This window comes from Atractosteus spatula, chromosome 10 (genome assembly GCF_055471065.1).
Source record: "Atractosteus spatula isolate fAtrSpa1 chromosome 10, fAtrSpa1.hap1, whole genome shotgun sequence".
NCBI classification, from domain to species: Eukaryota; Metazoa; Chordata; class Actinopteri; order Semionotiformes; family Lepisosteidae; genus Atractosteus; species Atractosteus spatula.
Genome location: NC_142715.1, coordinates 7,891,145 through 7,911,332, shown reverse-complemented (window position 1 = coordinate 7,911,332; position 20,188 = coordinate 7,891,145). Strand labels below are relative to the sequence as shown.

Sequence of the window (20,188 nt, the reverse complement as noted above, 5' to 3'; positions counted from 1 at the left end):
TAACTAGTTCTAAACGTAGTACACAGTACACAGTACACACTTTTTTAAAACAATTTTAAATATTACACAAAGGCTGTAAAGCAGACTCTGAATCGATCCGAATATTTAATTTCAGCGATCCGTTTAGGCAACAACAGGCAACGTGGCGCTTCTCCAGCAAAGCATTTCTCACTTTTGTGAACTACTGGTGCTTTTAACACACCAATTTATGTAGCTTGTCAGGATGGCTGAGTGGTCTAAGGCGCTAGACTCCAGGATTCACGTCTTTCCATTGCTTGGGTGTTCTGCTCTCTGAAAAGAGGCGTGGGTTCAAATCCCACTCCTGACAGCTAATACCTTTTCCCTGTCTTGCATTTTTCCCGTCGTCTTGTGCTCGCTGACAACGACAGGAAGAGGAAAACGGAGAAACCGCTTAGCAGGCACATGATGGGCAGGGAAATGCTTCATGAACACTTCAATGTGATTAGCAGAAAGACAGGAGGGACCTGTTTACATCGAGAGTGGTCAGAGTATGGAACAATGATCGTGATCGTATAGTGGTCAGTACTTTGCGTTGTGGCCGCAACAACCCCGAATCCGGGTCACGGCAGAATAGGGGCATCTGCTTTTACTACATGCACGAATGAAGGCAAAAAAAAGCCAATTGATGTGGACCAACGGCACTTTACAGAGGAGTACTGCCTGACTGGATCGTTGATGAACGACAGAGGCCACTCCGACCTCTTCTCGGTTTTCTTCAATGACTTACTAACGATCTTCTTCACATTCGCCCATGCAGGGGAAGCCAGTTACACCAAAGCAAACGCAGGAAAGTGCATTTCAAGCAGAGACCAGGAGGGACCTGTTTACACCGAGAGTGGTCGGAGTATGGAACAATGCGCCCAGCCCTGTTGCTGGAGCCGATTCTTGATGAGATCTTGGGCTCACTAAGAGGCCCCCGCTGGATGCTAATCTTTCTGTTGTTCTCGCAGGTGCTGCACTGCTTTTGAGCTGACAGAGCTTGTCTTGGTCTGTTGGCACAGCCCAATTGCAAATGATCGACTCCGCGTACAGAAGGAACGTGCGTTTGGTACAAGAGTGCATGAAGGCACCGGAAATACATTGGGAACAAATGACCGGTGGCTCAAGACCTCTGTGAAGTACAGCAGCATGCAAAAAGAGGCTGTTTCCTCCCAGTCTCGAACCGGGGACCTTTCGCGTATTAGGCAAACGTGATAACCGCTACACTACGGAAACCTGCGGGAGCCCCTGCTGGTGTCTCGCTTGCGTTTCAGGCTGAGAAAGGGAAGCCTCACTTTAGGCAGGGGGCGCTGGAGAGAGGAAAAAAGGGCGCGATGAAACAAAATGTCGAAACCCAGGAGCGAACCAGGGACCTTTAGATCTTCAGTCTAACACTCTCCTAACTGAGCTATTTCAGCTATGTGCACAGTCCACAGCCACCTGCTCCAGTCTTCCTATGTTGCGGCATGAGTGCACCAAGAGGAGCGGGAGAGTGTTGCGGGAACATCACTCAGAAGGAAAGCCACCCAGCTGCGCCCTCTGAGCTCTGTCCAGCGCATCTTCCTCGCGTGGACTCCTGCCTGCGACGGGCAGGAAGCAATTAGCAAGAACAGAACAACACCCCACGGGTGTCTCATGACCACACCTTCGGCTTCGCCAATGCTATTCAGCTGATTCCAGTGTCTTTGTTGGGGTGCGCTGATTGACCATGCTCTCTCACCAGAGCTCAGCATGCCTGTCATGGACGGAGCACGATTCCCACTGGAGCCTGGAGACGACATAGGCAGCACAAGGGAAGCTGCAGAGTGCGAGACCACGGAGGTACTGCGCAGAGACTTCTAATACCTGAAGGCAAGGATCTACTGGTTCAGTAACTGACGACCACGGGAGACATTGGCATTGGAACAGAGGTACTGTACAGAGACTTTTAACACCTGAAGGCAAGGAACAAGGAAACTGGCACAGCTAGCCAATTCAAACTAAGGGGAATGTAATACAGCCCGTAGAGGATTCCTATTGTTACCTGAACGGAGACTGGGGAAATAGGACTGGATGATACCCCTCTCCTCCATGTGGGCCATCAGAGACTACAGGGACTAAGTAGAAATGTTTGTGTGGCCCTCTTCAGTATTTTACAGGGAAGACTGCTGCCCCTCTGTATTCAATATGACCCTGGGAAGGACCTTTTGCTGCTGTGAATGCTGTTTTTCGATGTGTTTTTGGGTGACAGTGAATGTGAATGTAGTTAGAAAATAAAAGGGCACTGATACAATACAAATGCTTGTCGCTGGTCTGTGTGTGCATTTGGTGATTCTGGGAGATAAACAGAACCTGTGGTAATGTAGAGGGGCCCTAGCACCCCGTTTGTATTGCTAGGTGGCGTAGTCGGACACGAGGCAGGAACATTCCTCGCCCATAGGGTTCACCTTACTGTGACATAAACATTAAAATAAGCCCCTGTAGGACCAGCAGTAGTGAGATACAACATCAAAAGAATACATCAATTAAATAAACTAAGGGGATCTCTTTAATTCAAGACTCCAGCCCAGCCTGCACTCAGGGAGCAGTCCTAGGGGTGTCAACTTCACACCTGCCTTCCCTGGGGAATGATGAAGGACCGGTTCCTCTCGGACAGGAGCTGGGCGCCTGTGTGTGCGGTTCTGCAGGCTGGACGGCTGTCAGGAGACGTGGAGAGACACCACAGCCCCCTGCCGGTTTCGTTTCCCCTGGACTCTGCCTTCTTCTGAAGCGCGAGTCTGCTCAGTGCCGCTGTGCCCAGTCCGCCGAGCTCCGAGCAGCAGGACTGGGAGTCTGGACAAGAGAACCATGCCCGCTCTCTTCACGGAGGTCAAGACCACCGAGATCTCAGGGAGAGCGTGTCTGGCCCCTGTGGGCAGGGGTTCGAACAGTGAGCGGGCTCCGAGGCCCAGGTATCCCAGGGGAACTAATCTTCTCAACTCGGGACCGAGGAACAGCGGCTGTCCGGATCTGAAGGGACAGATTCTGAACTGCTGACTAGAACTGCCAGAGAACTGTTCTTTTTCTTCCCAATCACATTTTTCCTGAGAGTAACACGTTGATGAGTAAAGAGACTCAGTCACAAGGCATGTGTCTCTGTCGAGCAGGACTCTCAGCCTGAGGGTTAGGAGTTCAAGTCCTGGCTCTGTCCTCTTGTTAACTTTCAATTTAGTTCTAAGTGACAGTAACTTAGTTTTCAATTTAATTCCTCCTGAAATGTCAACACACTGATCAGTAAAGAGACTGGTCCTGTGAGTGTGAGGTTAAGACTGTGGGCTCAGTGTCAGAGCCTGTGGGGATCACATCCTGCTTCTGAGTGCAAGCTGGTTTTCAGTTTAATCCTTAGTGACAGTCGCACATTGATGAGTAAAGAGATTGGGGCTGGACTTTGTGGCTCTGTTGAGTAGGGGCTAAGACTCTGAGCTGTAAGGGTCTCGGCAGGGCTGTGCGGTTCAGTAGGGATAATAAAAGGAATAATAATAATTGCTTACACTTATATAGCACTTTTCTGGACACTCCACTCAAAGCACTTTACAGGTAATGGGGAATCCCACTACCACCCCCAATGTGCAGCCCCACCTGGATGATAGATGACACCAGCTCTCAGTGGGGAGGAAAGCAGAGGGATGAAGCCAGTTCAGAGATGGGGATTATTAGGAGGCCATGATTGATAAGGGCCAATGGGAAATTTGGCCAGGACACTGGGTTAACACCCCTACTCTTTTCGAGAAACAGCCTGGGATTTTTAATGACCACAGAGAGTCAGGACATTGGTTTTTTGTCTCATCCAAAGGATGGCACCTGCTTACAGTATAGTGTCCCCCATCACTATACTGGGGCATTAGGACCCACATGGACTGCAGGGTGAGCACCCCCTGCTGGCCCCACTAGCACCTCTTCCAGCAGCAACCTTAGTTTCTCCCAGGAGGTCTCCTATCCAGGTACTGACCAGGCTCATGCCTGCCGAGCTTCAGTGGGGGCTGCCAGCTAAGAGTTGCAGAGTGATATTGCTGCTGGCCATAATAGGGAAAACTACTTGGGCACCTGATACTAGTATTTCATGCGATGAAAAGCCAACTCAGGAGATGTCTTCACAATTCCTTCTCAATACTAGTATGTATGAATACTCGTGATGTATTCACAATGTCGGCGGATTTCATCAGAGCAGCCGGTTCCATCTGACCTTCCCATGGGAGCTGAAATGTCCTCTGTGAAAGATTATGGCATGCCATTTTTTTTAGATGTGTAATCTACTGAATTATTAATGTGATGGCTGCTTATTTCCGTAAACAGAATGGACCCCGATCCCCATCTCCAAATCCAGTCAAACCCCCCATGAATCATTCCAGACGAAAGAGAACCAGCCTCTTTCCTCCTCCTGTGTTTTACACGCAGCTGGGGGGGGAAAGTCATGGTCATGCCCTGAGCATCGGGATGGTGGGGTGTCTAATTAGGTAGATAGATAGATAATACTTTATTAATCCCATAGGGAAATTGGCAGACAAAGGTCTGAATTAAAGCCGATCAGAAGAATTAACTTCATGGTTTCTACCACTACTGTGCAGGCAGGAAAACTCTGTGAGATTTAGAAATGTAGAAAAAGACTAAGGTGACACACCTGGGCCAATTTTCCTAGACGTCAATGAACTCACCAGCATGTCTCTGGACTGTGGGAGGAAACCCACATGGACACAGGGAGAACGTACAAATTCTACACAGATAGAGCACTCCAGGAGTCAAAACCGGGGCCGCAGCGCTGTAAGGCACTGTGCTGTGCTATATAACTGAAGTACAGCCAGTGGGAAGAAAGCTGACCTAGAGTCCTCAGCTTACTGGCTTGAAGCAGTCACCTGACCAATGGTCTGCCTCCAAATCAGTCAGGTGACAGAGGATGGTGCAGGTTATCCCCCCCCCCCCCAATGCCTTCTGGGAAATGCAGTTTCAGACACAAGCCGCAATCTTTGTCAGAGCCTCGCACCCTCTTGCGCCACATGATCGAGACAGCAGAGGACCCGCTGATGGGCAGAGGATTGAAAGAAGAGGTCCTCGAGGCCCATCTGCCTTCACCAAACAGAGGTTCGACGAAAGGTGCATCATTCCCCCCCAAAAAATAAGGGGTCTCACCGGCCTCTTTTACGGATAATCACTGCAAAAAAAAGCCACTACGCAAGAGGTGCTGACCGACTTTTTATTGAGTGTGAACAGCATCACCGGAGCCTCACGAACTGGGGGCGGAGGAAGGAGTCGACCCCTTCAGAGCGGTCGATATCCCAGCAGCCCCCTGACTCGAAGCGCCTCCCTACTTCGGCCCCTCAACCGCCTTCCCAGCAGCTTTTTCTGGCAGCTCCCGGATGGTGGGGGGGTTCAGCTTGTCCAGCTGCGCCACCACGCTGTCGTACTCCTGCTGCCACTGCTCCTTGCTCAGGGCCGAGGGGCTGACCTCCAGGAACCTGTAGGCCTCCTTGGACTGCAGGATGAACATCCCGCGGACGTGCATGCACACGTTGCAGAAGCTCTTCCAGATCTGCGGGGGGGGGAGGAGGAGAAGCACAGACGTGAGGTCGACCTGAGCGGCGCGGGAAACGCGAGATCTCGCTGTACTAGGCATTAGGACCCATGTGGACCGCAGAGTGAGTGCCCCCTGCTGGCCCCACTAACACCTCTTCCAGCAGCAACCAGTGGGGATGGCAGTTGCCATCTTGGGCGGGAGAGGGGGTTTGAGACCGTTCAGTGAAGGGCAGTTCAGAGCAACAAGATTTATCCCTGCCACACAGAGGCCTGGAGAATAACGTGGACCATTTTGAATCAAAACGCACCCATCAGCCCGCCAGGAATCATCTGCTCGCTCGGGGGGGCGCACCTCTATCCCAGAAGGCATTGGGGGCGGTCCGCGTGTCTCGCAAACCCTTGCAGCGATAATCCACCCGCAGGATTATCCCTGACCCGTGAAAGGATCTGACCGAATTCTAGCCCAGAAGGCAATGGGGGCCATCTGGATGTTTAGCACATGACTTCTCCCTGATCCACAGCTACAGCTCATGATCACCTGCGTCCCCTGTGAAACCTCCCACCTTGCTCTTCAATCTCGTAGCCTTTGGTCTCCATCGCCTTAGGCTACACTTTTGACTCTCGTTTTTCTTATTCCACCTGACAGAGTGATGACAGAACAGCCTCCCCACGACACCACCCGCGCCTATACAGGACAAGCACTGCACCCATCAGAAGCCACAGTAACCACCGCATCAGCAGCTCAGGGGCTGCCTGTAGGATTGTTGGTGCTGCAGCACAATGTCTGGACAAGTCAGAGTGTCTGGGGTGTGCAGGACAAAGATCTGGGCCAACAGGTACCAGATCAGAGAAGCTCAACCCGACAGAGAGAGACGCCAGGCAGGACAGCTCTGTCCACCCCCGCTCTGAGATTGATCTACCAGAATCACGCTGGGAAAAAAAACAACACTGACCGGCTCGGCCTTATCCAGGCTGGACAGGAAGTCCATCTCGCAGTCCTCCAAGAAGTCCAGCATGTCCTCTCCGGCGAAGGTCCTCTGCTTAAGGTTGTCCAGCGCCACGCCGGTCGTCTCCCAGAACTTCTTCATCTGCAGCAGGATCTCCTGGATCTTGGTCAGGCACTTCTGGACTTCCGCCAGCTGCTTGGGGTCGCCAATGGATCCTGGGAAGCAGAGGAGGAAAACAGGAATTGCTGGAGAGGCTGGATCAAGAGGCAAATGTCATTTTTAGATGGAAAAAAACGGCGGATTTCGAGAATGAAGCTGTTTAACTCTGGTGACACTTCAGGTCTGTTATAAGCAACCTCTTAACATGTTATCACACTGTTAATTACACATTATTACAAACATTAGTGCATTTCTCTAAGTCTCTGGTTAGCTATGGACAGGACTACTGCTGAAGCCTTTTAAGCTTACTGCAGAGAAATTTACATTTTAATTAGCCTTTGCAGCGTTATTGTTCATATTGATTTATGTTCATGTTGATTTGAGTACAGATAAAACCCAAGAGGCTCTTCTTTACACAAAGGGTGGTGGGCATGGAGAACAGGCTGCCCAGCCGTGTTGTTGAAGCCGATACCCTGGCTCCTCTCCAGACACAGCTGGGTGAGCTCCTCCAGTCGGGACAGGAGGCTCTTCTGTACACAAAGGGTGGGGGGAGTGGGGAACACACTGCCCAGCCATGTGGCTGAACCCGACACCCAGAATTGGGTCAAGACACAGCTGGACAGGAGGCGCTTCTTTACACAAAGGGTGGGGGGAGTGGGGAACACCCTGCCCAGCCATGTTGCTGAAGCCAACACCCAGAATTGGGTCAAGACACAGCTGGCTGAGATCTGCTTCTCAGTCAGTTACCGATCTGCCAGCCAAGCCTGGAGGTTACACACAGGACGTTTTCATGCACCAAGCTGCCGGACCGGGACAGCACTGTCCTGAGCTGCCGGTGGGAATCAGGGTCACCGAGCCTGTGATCTCACCCCAACAGACAAACCTCGTCCCAGCGGCCCGCCTACCGATGTCGATCTGGACCTTGGCGTAGTCCAGCTGCAGCCGGATCAGCTCCTTCTCCTTCTGCCACAGCTCCGACACCTTGGCGTCCCTGCGGCTGCGCAGCTCCTCCAGCTGGACCTTGAGGGACTCCACGGCCGCCTTGTCCTTGGGGTCGTTGGCGGCCTTCTGGATGGTGTTGATCATGGCGCCCAGGATGGGCACCACGGCTGCCACAATGCCAAACTTGCGGTCGCGCTCCCCGATGCTGTTGATGAGGCCCTGCAGCTCCTTGTTCTTGTCCTGGATGTCCTTCTCCAGCTGGTTCCTCTCCCCCTGCAGCTGTTTGACCGAGACGTCCAGCTTGCTGCACTGTCCCTCCAGCGCCCGGGCCTCCGCTGTCTTCTCCTTCTCCTGACGCTCCTTGTCTGCCTTGGTCTTGACCACGTCGCTGCAGGTGTCGCCCACGCCTTTGCTCAGATTCTCGTACCTGGAGGAGGAGACGGGGTGGAGAGCTGTGACCCCTCTCTTGTGTGGAAGCCTGCAGCCCCCCCCCTACCCGAGACCGTATGGGACAGGAGAATCTGGGCCAGCGATCCAAGAGACGGGGGGGGGGAGATGTCCACCGGCTGAAAAACAAAGGCTGCTGCTGGGAGAGGTGTTAGTGAAGCCAGTAGGGGGCGCTCACCCTGCAGTCTGTGTGGGTCCTAATGCACCAGTATAGTGACGGGGACACAGGACTGTAAAAAGGCTCCGTCCTTCGGATGAGACGTGAAACCGAGGTCCTGACTCTCGGTGGTCATTAAAAATCCCAGGGCGTTTCTCGAAAAGAGTAGGGGTGTTACCCCAGCGTCCTGGCCAAATTTCCCATTGGCCCTTACCAATCATGGCCTCCTAATAACCCCCCTCTCTGAATTGACTTCATTACTCTGTTCTCCTCCCCACTGAGTTTTGATGTGTGGGGAGAGGCCTGGAGCATCATCCAGGTGGGGCTGCACACTGGTGGTGGTAGTGGGATCCCCATGACCTGTAAAGAGCTGCACACTGGTGGTGAAAGTGGGATCCCCATGACCTATAAAGCGCTTTGAGTGGAGTGTCCAGAAAAGCGCTATATAAGTGTAAGCAATTATTATTACTATTATTATTATTATTATTGCTGCTTAAAAGCAGCCTGGGACCCAGTGGAAGGAATCTCCCCCTGTTCGCCACCAGAGGGCAGCAGTGTGAATGATTCACCACTACAGCTGCTGAACTCCACTCGCCTCCGCGCTCTGCTCTTCTCACTGGCGTTACTGTACTTATCGCGATTCTACCGTCCAGTTGTTATTGTTATTGTGCTTGGCTGTACATGGTGGTGGGCTGTCGTGACTGTCGTTATTTACCTTTTTGTAATGTGCCGTGCACACTGTGGGGCGTCGTCTTTTTTTACTGTACGCCTCCCGAGAGAACGGGGCCAATGCGAACTCCTATGCACTGCATATGTGCATACTGCAGGGCAATCCTACTCCGCTGGGGCCCCTGAGCACGGCCCTGAACCCCAGATGCTCCAGGTGGCGCAGTATAAATGGCCGACCCTGCGCTCTGACCCCCAGCTTCTCTCTGCCCTGTCTGTGTGTCTCATGGAGAGCAAGCTGGGGTTTGCAAAAAGACCAATTCCTAATGCAAGAAATTGTAAAGGGCCAATAAAGTGATCTTATAAACTACTCTGCCTCTCATTGGCTCCCTGGTTTGTGGTCTTGAAGTTACTGGGTGACCGATGAAGAGTTTTGACTGGGTTGATGCATTCTCATGCGTTTGACGCCAACAGCAGAAGAGGATCTTGCAGTACTTTCTCCTAGTTGGTAAAATAAGGTATTCAGTGGTGTCAAAAACAACTATAACGGGCACCCTGGGCTTAAAGTCTAACTAATATGAAGCAAACGGCAGCTCCCGAGACAGTATGGGAGCGGATAATTCAACCCTAACAGGGCGTGCTTTACACAAGGGGTGGTGGGAAGGTGGAACAAGCTGCTCGGTCGGAATGCGTCCCGATATCCCAGGGTATCTGGCTGCTTGCGGTGATGGGCTCCCCCACAGCAGAGCCGGAGCTCTGGTGGGGGGGGGTCTTACTTCTCCACCGATCGGTCCACCTGGTGGCAGATGTCTTCGATCCAGCCCTTCGACTTGTCCAGGAACTTCTTGGCCAGCGCCACATTCCTCTTCTTCACCGCCATCCGGATCATCGGCAGCATGGTGCCGACGATGTTGTTCCCCGTACTGGCGCACTGCGAGCGAGATCAAGCGCCAGTGCAGTTATCTCTGTTTCCCAATGCTGACCCCCTGCTATCTCAGAGTCTCCAGTGCAACAGGGAAGTCCATTCCAACAGGGAAGACACCCCGGTTCTAGATTTTAGGATTGGGATGTATTTTACAGGAGACTATCCATCCATTTTCCCACAGCTCTCTCCAGTACAGGGTCACAGACTGGGGGAACTAGGATATATTCCAGCAAGCAACAGCCACAAGACAGGGTTCACCCTGGACAGGACACCAGTCCATCACAGGACACACACACACACACACACACACACACACACTGGACAGGACACCAGTGATCACAGGACACACAAAGACAAACACACTCACACACCCTGGACAGGTCACCAGTCCATCACAGGACACACAAAGACACACACACTCACACACCCTGGACAGGACACCAGTCCATCACAGGACACACACACACTCACACACAGCCTGGTCAGGACACCAGTCCATCACAGGACACACACACACCCTGGACAGGACACCAGTCCATCACAGGACACACACACACTCACACACACCCTGGACAGGACACCAGTCCATCACAGGACACACACAAACTCACACACCCTGGACAGGACACCAGTCCATCACAGGACACACACACACCCTGGACAGGACACCAGTCCATCACAGGACACACACTCACACACACCCTGGACAGGACACCATTCCATCACAGGACACACACACACTCACACACACCCTGGACAGGACACCAGTCCATCACAGGACACACACACACTCACACACCCTGGACAGGACACCAGTCCATCACAGGACACACACACACTCACACACCCTGGACAGGACACCAGTCCATCACAGGACACACACACACTCACACACCCTGGACAGGACACCAGTCCATCACAGGACACACACACACTCACACACCCTGGACAGGACACCAGTCCATCACAGGACACACACACACTCACACACCCTGGACAGGAAACCAGTCCATCATAGGACACACAAAGACACACACACTCACACACCCACACCAGGGACAATGCACCTGCCAGTACGATTTTGTACTATGGGAGGAAACTGGAGCACCCAGAGGAAACCTGCATGAACACAGGGAGAACATGGAAACTCCATGTAGGAGTTTGGAGGACTCTATGGAAGCCTCCCAGGGACATTTCCTGTACAGCCTGAGCAACAAGAAAATTATATTTCAATAATGGAATCTATGAATACAGCAAGGCATTTAAAATTTAGTGCTCCCTTTCTGGTAAATTTGACAAAATTGCAACTTTTACCAAAAGTGTGATCTCCCAAGACCCAACTAAATGTATGGGATATAAGCTCAATTGTAGAACCCATTTGAAAATGATATTTTATTCAGATTTTAAATTTGAAAACCAAAGAAAAACAGAGCAGCAGCTGCACACACAACTGAGACACACACACGTGTAGCAGCAGGTACACACGTACACACACACACACACACACACACACACACACACACACACACACACACACACACACACACAAACACACTCACCTGGAGCAACAGGACCTCGGAGGAGGCGAACAGCTGCTGGCTCTCGGTGGCCTTTAGCCTCAGCTTCCTCTCCAGTTCGGGGTGGGTGGCCAGACACAGGTAGGACAGGTGGAAGAGCAGAGCCGTCTTCTCTGCGGCCGGGACCATATCTCTGAACATCTCCATGTCGTTCATCAGCTGCTGATCCGCAGGCACTAGGTCTGAGAGAGAGACATTCAGCAAAAAATCACCCCCGCGCTCACCCATGTCAAAACCCTCCCAACCCAGAACACCTTGAGCCCCTGAGTCCGTGTGAAACTTTCTGCATGTCTGCCCTGAGCAAACACCTTCAGTAACTGAAATCAAGACAGTACACTGGGGTTCAGCTCCTGAGTTCTAAAGCCTCACCATACCTCTGTAAGACAGCAAAGGTTCAAAAACCACAGCTGAAGTCAGAGAATCACAATATCTGATTCGGGTTAATGGATCGGAACACACTTACCGCGACACTGAGACATCCTGAAGCAAGTTCGAGGGGACCTTCGGCACCGAAACGTCTCTCCTGCAAAGAGAAAGAAGTTGTTTATTTATTTAAGGCAAATATCAAGAATATAAAGTAATTTCCCTGCCGTTCCTATGCCAGAACACCAGCTCGTCACCGATGGAGAGCAGCTGGGTTTGAGATGAATGACAACGCAAGCTGAGAGACCAATACACTGCTTGAGATACCCTACTGGGGAGGTATCAAGTGGAGAAAGCACACACCGGTTTCAAGTCTACACAAGTTTAAGCCGCATATTTCTAGCGACCTCACAGCTCACTGGAATGCTGTGCAAATCTTCGTAAACCGAGCACCTGGTGTCCTCTTAACGACTAATCCTTTTCTGTGACCAGCGGACAACACACACACACACCCCCCCCCTCCCCCCACATTAAGACCAGGAGAGACAGGAGGACTACAAGACTGTCCGGTTCAAATCGAAAGCACATGGCAAAGGCAGCTCCTTACTGTCCCCCAAGCCCGTCTACATGGGTGACAGGGCCTTCTCCTGTTATACCCCCAAGCTCTGGAGCTCTCTGCCCAAGGATATCAGAGAGTCACCTTCTCTAAACTCCTTGAAATCCAGACTCCAAACCTTCTTCTTTAGAAGAGCCTTTACTGAACTGCTTCTACTACTGAACTGGTTCCATTCTTCACCCCTCTCCTCCTGCTGTATTTAGTACCACCATCCACGGTCTCCTCTGTGTATTGTAATTGTGTTTTATCTGGTGTATGTTTTTTATTTATTGTTGTTGTCATCTTGTAAAACGCTTTGAGAAGCCACCTTTAAAGGCGCTATATAAAATAAAGTTTTTTATTATTATTATTATTATTATAAACGGATAAAGTAAGGCATCCCAGAGCATATTAATAAAAAAAAGTGTTCAGACTCACAGCTGTACGAAGCTCTCTCAGCTCTTCCTGGAGGACTGCGACAGTGTGCCCTCCCTGAGCCTGTTTTTTAGTGCTCCTAACAGGTAAGAAACGCCATATAAGGCTCACAGGGCTGCAGAACCCCGCCCCTACTCAGACTGCTCCAGGGGAAACATCTGTAGGGGAGGGGGCGTCTGAAATTCGGAGGAGGGGGGGAGGTGAAATGGAGCCGCCGTGACTGTCCCAGTGGAATTTCACAACCAGGCCCCCTGACGATTGTGATCGAAGATACCGACGAGCCGTTTGGTGTTGAGGGTAGAAGCCCGGTTTCACGTTCACCGGCGCCCTCGCGATTTTTATTATTGCCCAGAGGGGCAAAATACCCCGTGCGTTCGTTCATCTCTGCAGCTGCATCGAGGTTCTGAATCGCTAATAATAATAATAATTGCAAGTGGAGCTATATGTCCTGAGGTATAATAATAATAATTAATAATTGCTTACACTTATATAGTGCTTTCCTGGACTCTCCACTCAGAGCTCTTCACAGGTCATGGGGATCCCCTCCAGCCCCACCAGTGTGCAGCCCCCACCTGGATGATGCTCCAGTTAGCTCAGCACACAGCAGCTCTCAGTGGGGAGGAGAGCAGAGGGATGAAGCCAGTTCAGAGAGGGGGGTTATTAGGAGGCCATGATGGGTAAAGACCAGGGGGGAATTAGGCCAGGACACTGGGGTAACACTCCTACTCTTTTCCAAAAACACCCTAGGATTTTTAATGACCACAGAGAGTCAGGACCTCAGTTTTACGTCTCATCCGAAGGACAGCGCCTATTTACAGTATAGTGTCCCAGTCACTATACTGGGGCATCAGGACCCACACAGACCGCAGGGTGAGCGCCTCCTGCTGGCCCCAACTAACACCTCTCCCAGCAGCAGCCTTAATTTTCCCAGGAGGTCTCCCCTCCAGGTTAAGAAAACAGAGCTGTGAAACCAACAGCAAGCACAGATTCCTGTAACTACAGTTCTCGTTATAGAACGACTGTAAGTATCGGGATAAACTCCTGCAAGCCATCGGTCCACCTGAGCCCACAAGATCGAAATAATGCTGCAAGGGGACAGGCGGCGGCTTTCTTCCCTGCTGAAGGGAAAAGAAACATTGTCTTTCCTTTGAACGTTGAAGCCCGTTGCCTGTCCCTTTGCAGCCTACGCATGCTGACGCAGCTCCCTACTGGAACTACTTCATCGTAATGCGGACACCCAGGAACCATGGAATAGGTGCCGTTCCTGTACGGATAGCCCTCCGGCACGTCAGACAGCCGCATGCAGCGCCTGCGAATTTGGGGGTTCATGTTCGTTATCTGACAGTTGACAAAGCACATCTATTTTTTTAGGGCGCGAGTTAAGTAAGCGAAAGTCCTTTTGTCCAAAACTGAGGGGGCAGGACAGTTCAGTGGAGGGGGCAATGCCCCCTGCTCGTGGCACTGGGTCTGGACTGCTCTGCCCCCACCCCCTTCGGCAGACACCTCTACCAGGAGGCATTCCTGCAGACGCTATTACAGTGTTCTGACACAAGCAGCCCACCGTGTTTCTCCCACTAATGTACACAGCTGTGTGGACAGGGGCTCACGTGAGACCCTTTTCTGTAAGGTGTCAGTGAAATCACCAGAGTCATGTGTGTTAACAGCAATGTACAGCGATTTCAGCAACCAGATACGGTACATGTCAGGGTCTGAGGGAGCTTTCGACTGTAAGATGAGAAACTGCAGCCTACAGAAAATAAGTACTTTGCTCAGGAGTGGGTGCAATAATAAAAAAAATAAAACACAAAACTCACTTATGAGAATCGGGACCAATAAATAATCCAGTTAGTTTTTTGTACAACATGAAATCATATTTCAAATTCATAGAAACATGCCAAAATGGAGGACAATTAAATACCAAACCTGTTCTAATATTATTGAAAAAAATTAGCCAATGTTTGAATACAGGTCCTGACCAGTTGAAATTAATGACAGAAGCGACTGGGTTCACTCACTTACAGAGCACCAGGGACTTGTGCAGACCTGAGCTTCGATTGTGGCAGCAAATGATTTACAGCTGTCGAAGAAGCCTGACAGAGCATATTCCCAGTCTCTTAAACTCTCGTCTCTGTTATCAGTATGCTTTCAAAATGTCTTTACTTCAGGCCCGGGGATGAAATCAACCCAGCAGACGTCTGAAAAAGTGCAGAGAGACAGGAGCTCCTTGAAAGAGCATTTGGAACTCAGAGACTGAGACACCACACTTTACACTGAGGGCGGCGGGGATGGGGAACAAGCTGCCCAGCCATTGTGGTTGAAGCCGATACACTGGCTTCTCTCCAGACACAGCTGAGTGAGCTCCTCCAGTCAGGACAGGAGGCTCTTCTGTACACAGAGAGTGGTGGGGATGGGGAACAAGCTGCCCGGCCCTGTTGTTGAAGCCAATACCCTGGCTTCTCTCCAGACACAGCTGGGTGAGCTCCTCCAGTCAGGACAGGAGGGTCTTCATTACACAGAGGGTGGTGGCGGTGGGGAACACGCTGCCCTGCCCTGTTGTTGAAGTCGATACCCTGGCTTCTCTCCAGACACGGCTGGGTGAGCTCCTCCATTCAGGACAGGAGGCTCTTCTGTACAGAGGGTGGTGGGGGTGGGGAACAAGCTGCTTAGCCCTGTTGTTGAAGCCGATGTCCAACTGTGTCCTGAGAAAAGGCTGGGTGAGGTCCTCCAATTGTTTAACACTGATTGATTATTTAACATCAATAAAGTAAACAGACTGCCTAGCAGGGACCTGGACTACAGCTGCCAAGTGACTAACTATACTGCAGAAACAGCAGAGGCGCTGTAGCTGTGAAAGAGCTTGTCCCAGTACTCAGGGTGTGACAGGGACCATTACAGAAGATCATTCGTGCCTTCTGCCATAAGACTTTACAACCCAACCACGGTATGTCTGGGCAGGGGCAGCAGTGACCTGCACACCTGAAACCTGATTCCTCTGTAATCTGTTATCAACCAGTGCTCTGTTTTACTGGCGCTCTGTCTACATCTAGTTTATAGTGCAATACTTGGAAGTGGAATGGGTAATTCATTTATTATTCACTTGGGAGTGCTTGGGAGTGTGCAACATCTATACTGTGTGTTACACCTTCCTTGTGTTCTGTACATTCATTTTTTTTCTTTGTGTGCCTTTTCTGTTGTTTGTAATTCTTTATTCCATTTTATTTAGTTATGGTATTGTATTACTGTATTACTATATCTGTACTGTGCTGTGTTGTTTGTGCCTGGCTGCTGTAGCACCTGAATTTTACCGGATGAATAAAGTACCTATCTGTTTTCATCCTGGAGAGAGACGGGAAGGAGCCGGCTGCCTCAGACTCCGATGGCCGTGTCCTGGGTGAGGCTCAGCTGCTCCAGCTCTTGCAGGGCCCAGTCATACTCCCTCTGCAGCTGCTCCGCAGACAGACTGGAGGGGCGCAGGGCCAGGAAACTGTAGGCGTCTTCGCAGTGAAAGAACTTCTCCCACACACTGGAGCAGCAGGCACACAGCACCTGGAAGGGCTGCAGTGTGTGTGTGTGGAGGGGGTGTCCCACATTGACAGGCTGAAGGAACAGAGTCTCTTTAGTCTGAAGGAACTGAATCTCTTTAGTCTGAAGGGGGTGTCCCACACTGACAGGCTGGAGGAACTGAGCCTCTTCAGTCTGAAGGGGGTGTCCCACACTGACAGGCTGGAGGAACTGAGCCTCTTTAGTCCGAAGGGGGTGTCCCACACTGACAGTAAAATGTTTTGTTTCATGTTCTGTCAGTGACAGAGTACTCAGTACTCATAAGCAAGGTACCCATTTCCTGAGGGAAGAGTGTACAGTATGTTCGAATATCAGGATTTCCACAGCTGGAGTCAACATTAGAATGATATTATCTTCTACATTCATGATGTCTGGAGCTTCAGATTTCAAGCCCTACAGAAAATAAGTCCTTTTACCTTTCAGGAGTGGGCTCAATAATAAAAATAAATAAATCATAAAAACTCTTCTTTACAAGAATCTGGAACACAATACAAATCCGGTTCGTTTTTTTTTTTTTTGGGGGGGGGGGGGGCATAATTTTAAATTAATAGAAACATGGCAAAATACCAAACTGGAGGACAGTTAAAAAAAAGGCAAAAACCTGTTCTCATATTGTGTGAAAGAGAGCCAGTGTTCAAACGCAGGCGAGCTGCTGAGGTTGATGACGGAGACGGCTGGGCTCACACACTCACAGAGCGCCAGAGACATGAGCAGGAACATACCAGAGGGGTGTACCCACCTCAGCAGCCACAGTAAAATGATCTGTAGTGACCTGAAGCTATTGAAGGGGCATGACAGAACACGCCTCTGGCCTCTGACACTCTAGCAGTGGACTCTGTTAGCAGGATGTTCTTAGCATGCCTTCCCTGGAGGCCCCGGGGATGACGTCAACCCAGTGGATGTCTGAAAAAGAACAGAGAAACAGGAGCTCCGGGAAAGGGCATATGGAACTGAGAAACAGAGACACCGCTTTACGCTGAGGGTAGGTGGGGGTGGGGAACAAGCTGCCCAGCTATGCTGTTGGGAGCTGGTAACCCCAGCTTCTCTCCAGACACAGCTGGGTGAGACCCTCCAATCAGGACAGGAGGCTCTTCTTTACACAGAGGGTGGTGGGGGTGGGGAACAAGCTGCTCAGCCCTGTTGTTGAAGCCGATACCCTGGCTCCTCTCCAGACACAGCTGGATGAACTCCTCCAGTCAGGATATGAGGCTCTTCTTTTCACAGAGGGTGGCAGGGGTGGGGAACAAGCTGCCCAGTTAAGCTATTGGAGCCGATACCTTGGCTTCCCTCAGGACACAGCTGGATGAGCTCCTCAGATCAAATAACTCCTAAATACTGTAAAGGCTGGATCTTCTCACCTTTATTGGGATCATATTGTTGTGTTTAACAAAGTGCAGATATGAAAATACGCACCATAAACGATCTTCAAAGTCCTAGCCACTGTTATACTTGACGATATTCCAGCAGATCAGCTGGCATTGTAGAAACCAAGAGATTCGAGCCTGAAGTGACTATTCGTCCAGCCAAGCTTTATTGTCTGCATACAAGAACCACAATAAGGACCATAGTAGTCCTAGTAGCTCAGAAGGGACATGACTCTACACAGCTTATTTATACACGTTTCTCTACACCCTCCCCCTCCTGTCTTTGAGATAGCTTTCTCAAGAAATTCCAGGACTCAGAAAGCACTTAAAACATTCCTTTCTTATCAGGGAGTTTAGTGTAAACATTCCCCATTTGGGAATTTAGGACAGGAAGGGAGAAGCATCTGTGCTCAAGCCAGCGTGAAGGTTAGAGTTTAGCATGTGAATGCAGCAGGAGTTCACAGTTCCTGCCACTATCTGGGTACAGGGTAACACACAGATTCTGCTAGCAGACTCCATCAGCATGTATGGTGTTGAAGCTTGGAAAAGAGTGAAAGCCTGATTGAATTTTTAATTATAGGCTTGTTTCAATTGAGGTCTGCGGATCATTGTTTCCTGCTCCATTAAATTCCACTTTATCTCAACAAAATGTCATCCAAATAGCCTCAGGCCATCGGGGACCTTCTTAAAATCATGTTTGTGCACGTTACCAGTCAGCATTTGCGATTGCAGAAGTCACTCTAAAAAATAAGGCTTCAGTCTGTCTGGCTGGTGTCCAGTTTCAGTTTTTCCCCAGTATCATACTGCTCATGGTGAAGCACAACCTGGGGTGGGGTACAAGCTCAAACTGCACGAAAGTTGGTTGGAAACTGGACAGCAGGCGCTTCTTTACACAAAGAGTGGTAGGGGGTGTGGCCAGCAGCCATCTCACCTTGCAGCTGGGAGAGGTGTGAGGGGGGACAGTAGGGGGCGTTCACCCTGCGGTCTGTGTGGGTCCTGATGCCCCAGTAAAGTGACGGGGACACTGGACTGTCCTTCTGATGAGATGTAAAACCGAGGTCCTGACTCTCTGTGGTCATTAACAATCCCAGGGTGTTTCTGGAAAAGAGTAGGGGTGTTACCCCAGTGTCCTGGCCCAATTCCCCCCCTGGTGTTTACCCATCATGGCCTCCTAATAACCCCCCTCTCTGAACTGGCTTCATCACTGGACACCCTACAGTTCACCTACCAGCCCAGTGTTGGTGTGGAGGATGCGATCATCTGCATGCTGCAAAGGGCCTACTCACACCTGGACAGGGCTGGCTACACTGTAAGAATCATGTTTTTCGACTTCTCCAGTGCCTTCAATACCATACAGCCCTTACTTCTAAGGAGGAAGCTGGAGGAGATGAAAGTCGATGCCTCCATGACCTCTTGGATCACTGACTACCTGACAGGCAGACCACAGTCTGTGAGACTTCAGAACTGTGTGTCTGAACAGGTAGTGAGTAACACAGGGGCACCTCAGGGGACAAATCTTTCTCCATTCCTCTTCACCCTCTATACTTCGGACTTTAAGTACAACTCAAAGTCATGCCACCTGCAAAAGTTCTCAGATGACTCTACAATTGTGGGATGTATCAAGGGTGAGCAGGAGGAGGAGTACAGCGGACTGCTCAGCAGCTTTGTGGAGTGGTGTGGGGTGAACCACTTGGAACTGAATGTAACAAAGACAAAGGAACTGGTGGTAGATTTCAGGAGAAAAAAGGTCAAACCTACTCCTGTCTACATCCATGGGAGTTGTGTGGAGATGGTGGACTCGTACAAGTACCTGGGAGTGCACATCGACAATAGACTGGAATGGTCTAAGAACATCGAGCCCATCTATAAGAAGGGACAGAGCCGACTTTACTTCTTGAGGAGGCTCAGGTCCTTCAATGTATGTAGTAAGATGCTACATATCTTCTATCAGTCGGTGGTAGCGAGCGCCGTTTTCTACGCAGTGGTATGCTGGGGCCCTGGGATTAGAGCAGTGGATTCTAAAAGGCTGAACAAGCTCATCAGGAGAGCAAGCTCTGTCATTGGGTCTGGCCTGGACCCAGTGGAGGTAGTGGCTGAGAGGAGAATGGTGTCCAAACTAGAGGCCATCATGGACAACGTCTCCCATCCCCTCTATGACAGGCTTGTAGAAATGAAGAGCACGTTCAGCAGTAGACTGATTCATCCACGGTGCGACAGGGAGCGCTACAGGAGGTCATTCTTGCCTTCTGCCATAAGAATGTACAACGCATCCACCTTGCGTCTGGGCAGAGGCAACATTGACAGTGACCTGTTTCTGGACTGAATGCATCTACACATCTACTGCTACATCTGTTCTCTTTCTTTTTCCCGTTTACAACTGTTTTTTGTGCAATATATGCCAGGGACCCGTGCAATACATTTATATTTATATCTATATCTATATTTACATCTATATTTATATTCATATGTATGATTTTTCTGCATACTGTTCTGTTCTAGTTTGTTCTTTGTGTGTCCAGACTGT

General features: G+C 50.5%; 1 protein-coding gene and 1 non-coding gene across 2 annotated transcripts; one reads left to right on the top strand and one right to left on the bottom strand.

Annotated features, from left to right (window-relative positions):
- Nucleotides 1–217: 217 nt before the first annotated feature.
- trnaw-cca (transfer RNA tryptophan (anticodon CCA)) lies at nucleotides 218–328 on the top strand. The gene is made up of 2 exons: nucleotides 218–255; nucleotides 290–328. It is a non-coding gene; the product is annotated as a tRNA-Trp (tRNA).
- A 4,913-nt stretch (nucleotides 329–5,241) lies between these two features.
- Nucleotides 5,242–11,863, bottom strand: LOC148824715 (uncharacterized). Its single transcript, XM_088926404.1, has 6 exons — nucleotides 11,810–11,863; nucleotides 11,329–11,528; nucleotides 9,621–9,775; nucleotides 7,538–8,001; nucleotides 6,480–6,688; nucleotides 5,242–5,542 (listed from the first exon to the last, which is right to left on the bottom strand). Exons 1-6 carry the CDS (start codon nucleotides 11,823–11,825, stop codon nucleotides 5,318–5,320), a joined length of 1,269 nt encoding a protein of 422 aa, XP_088782530.1. The 5' UTR covers nucleotides 11,826–11,863; the 3' UTR covers nucleotides 5,242–5,317.
- Between the last annotated feature and the right edge of the window lie 8,325 nt (nucleotides 11,864–20,188).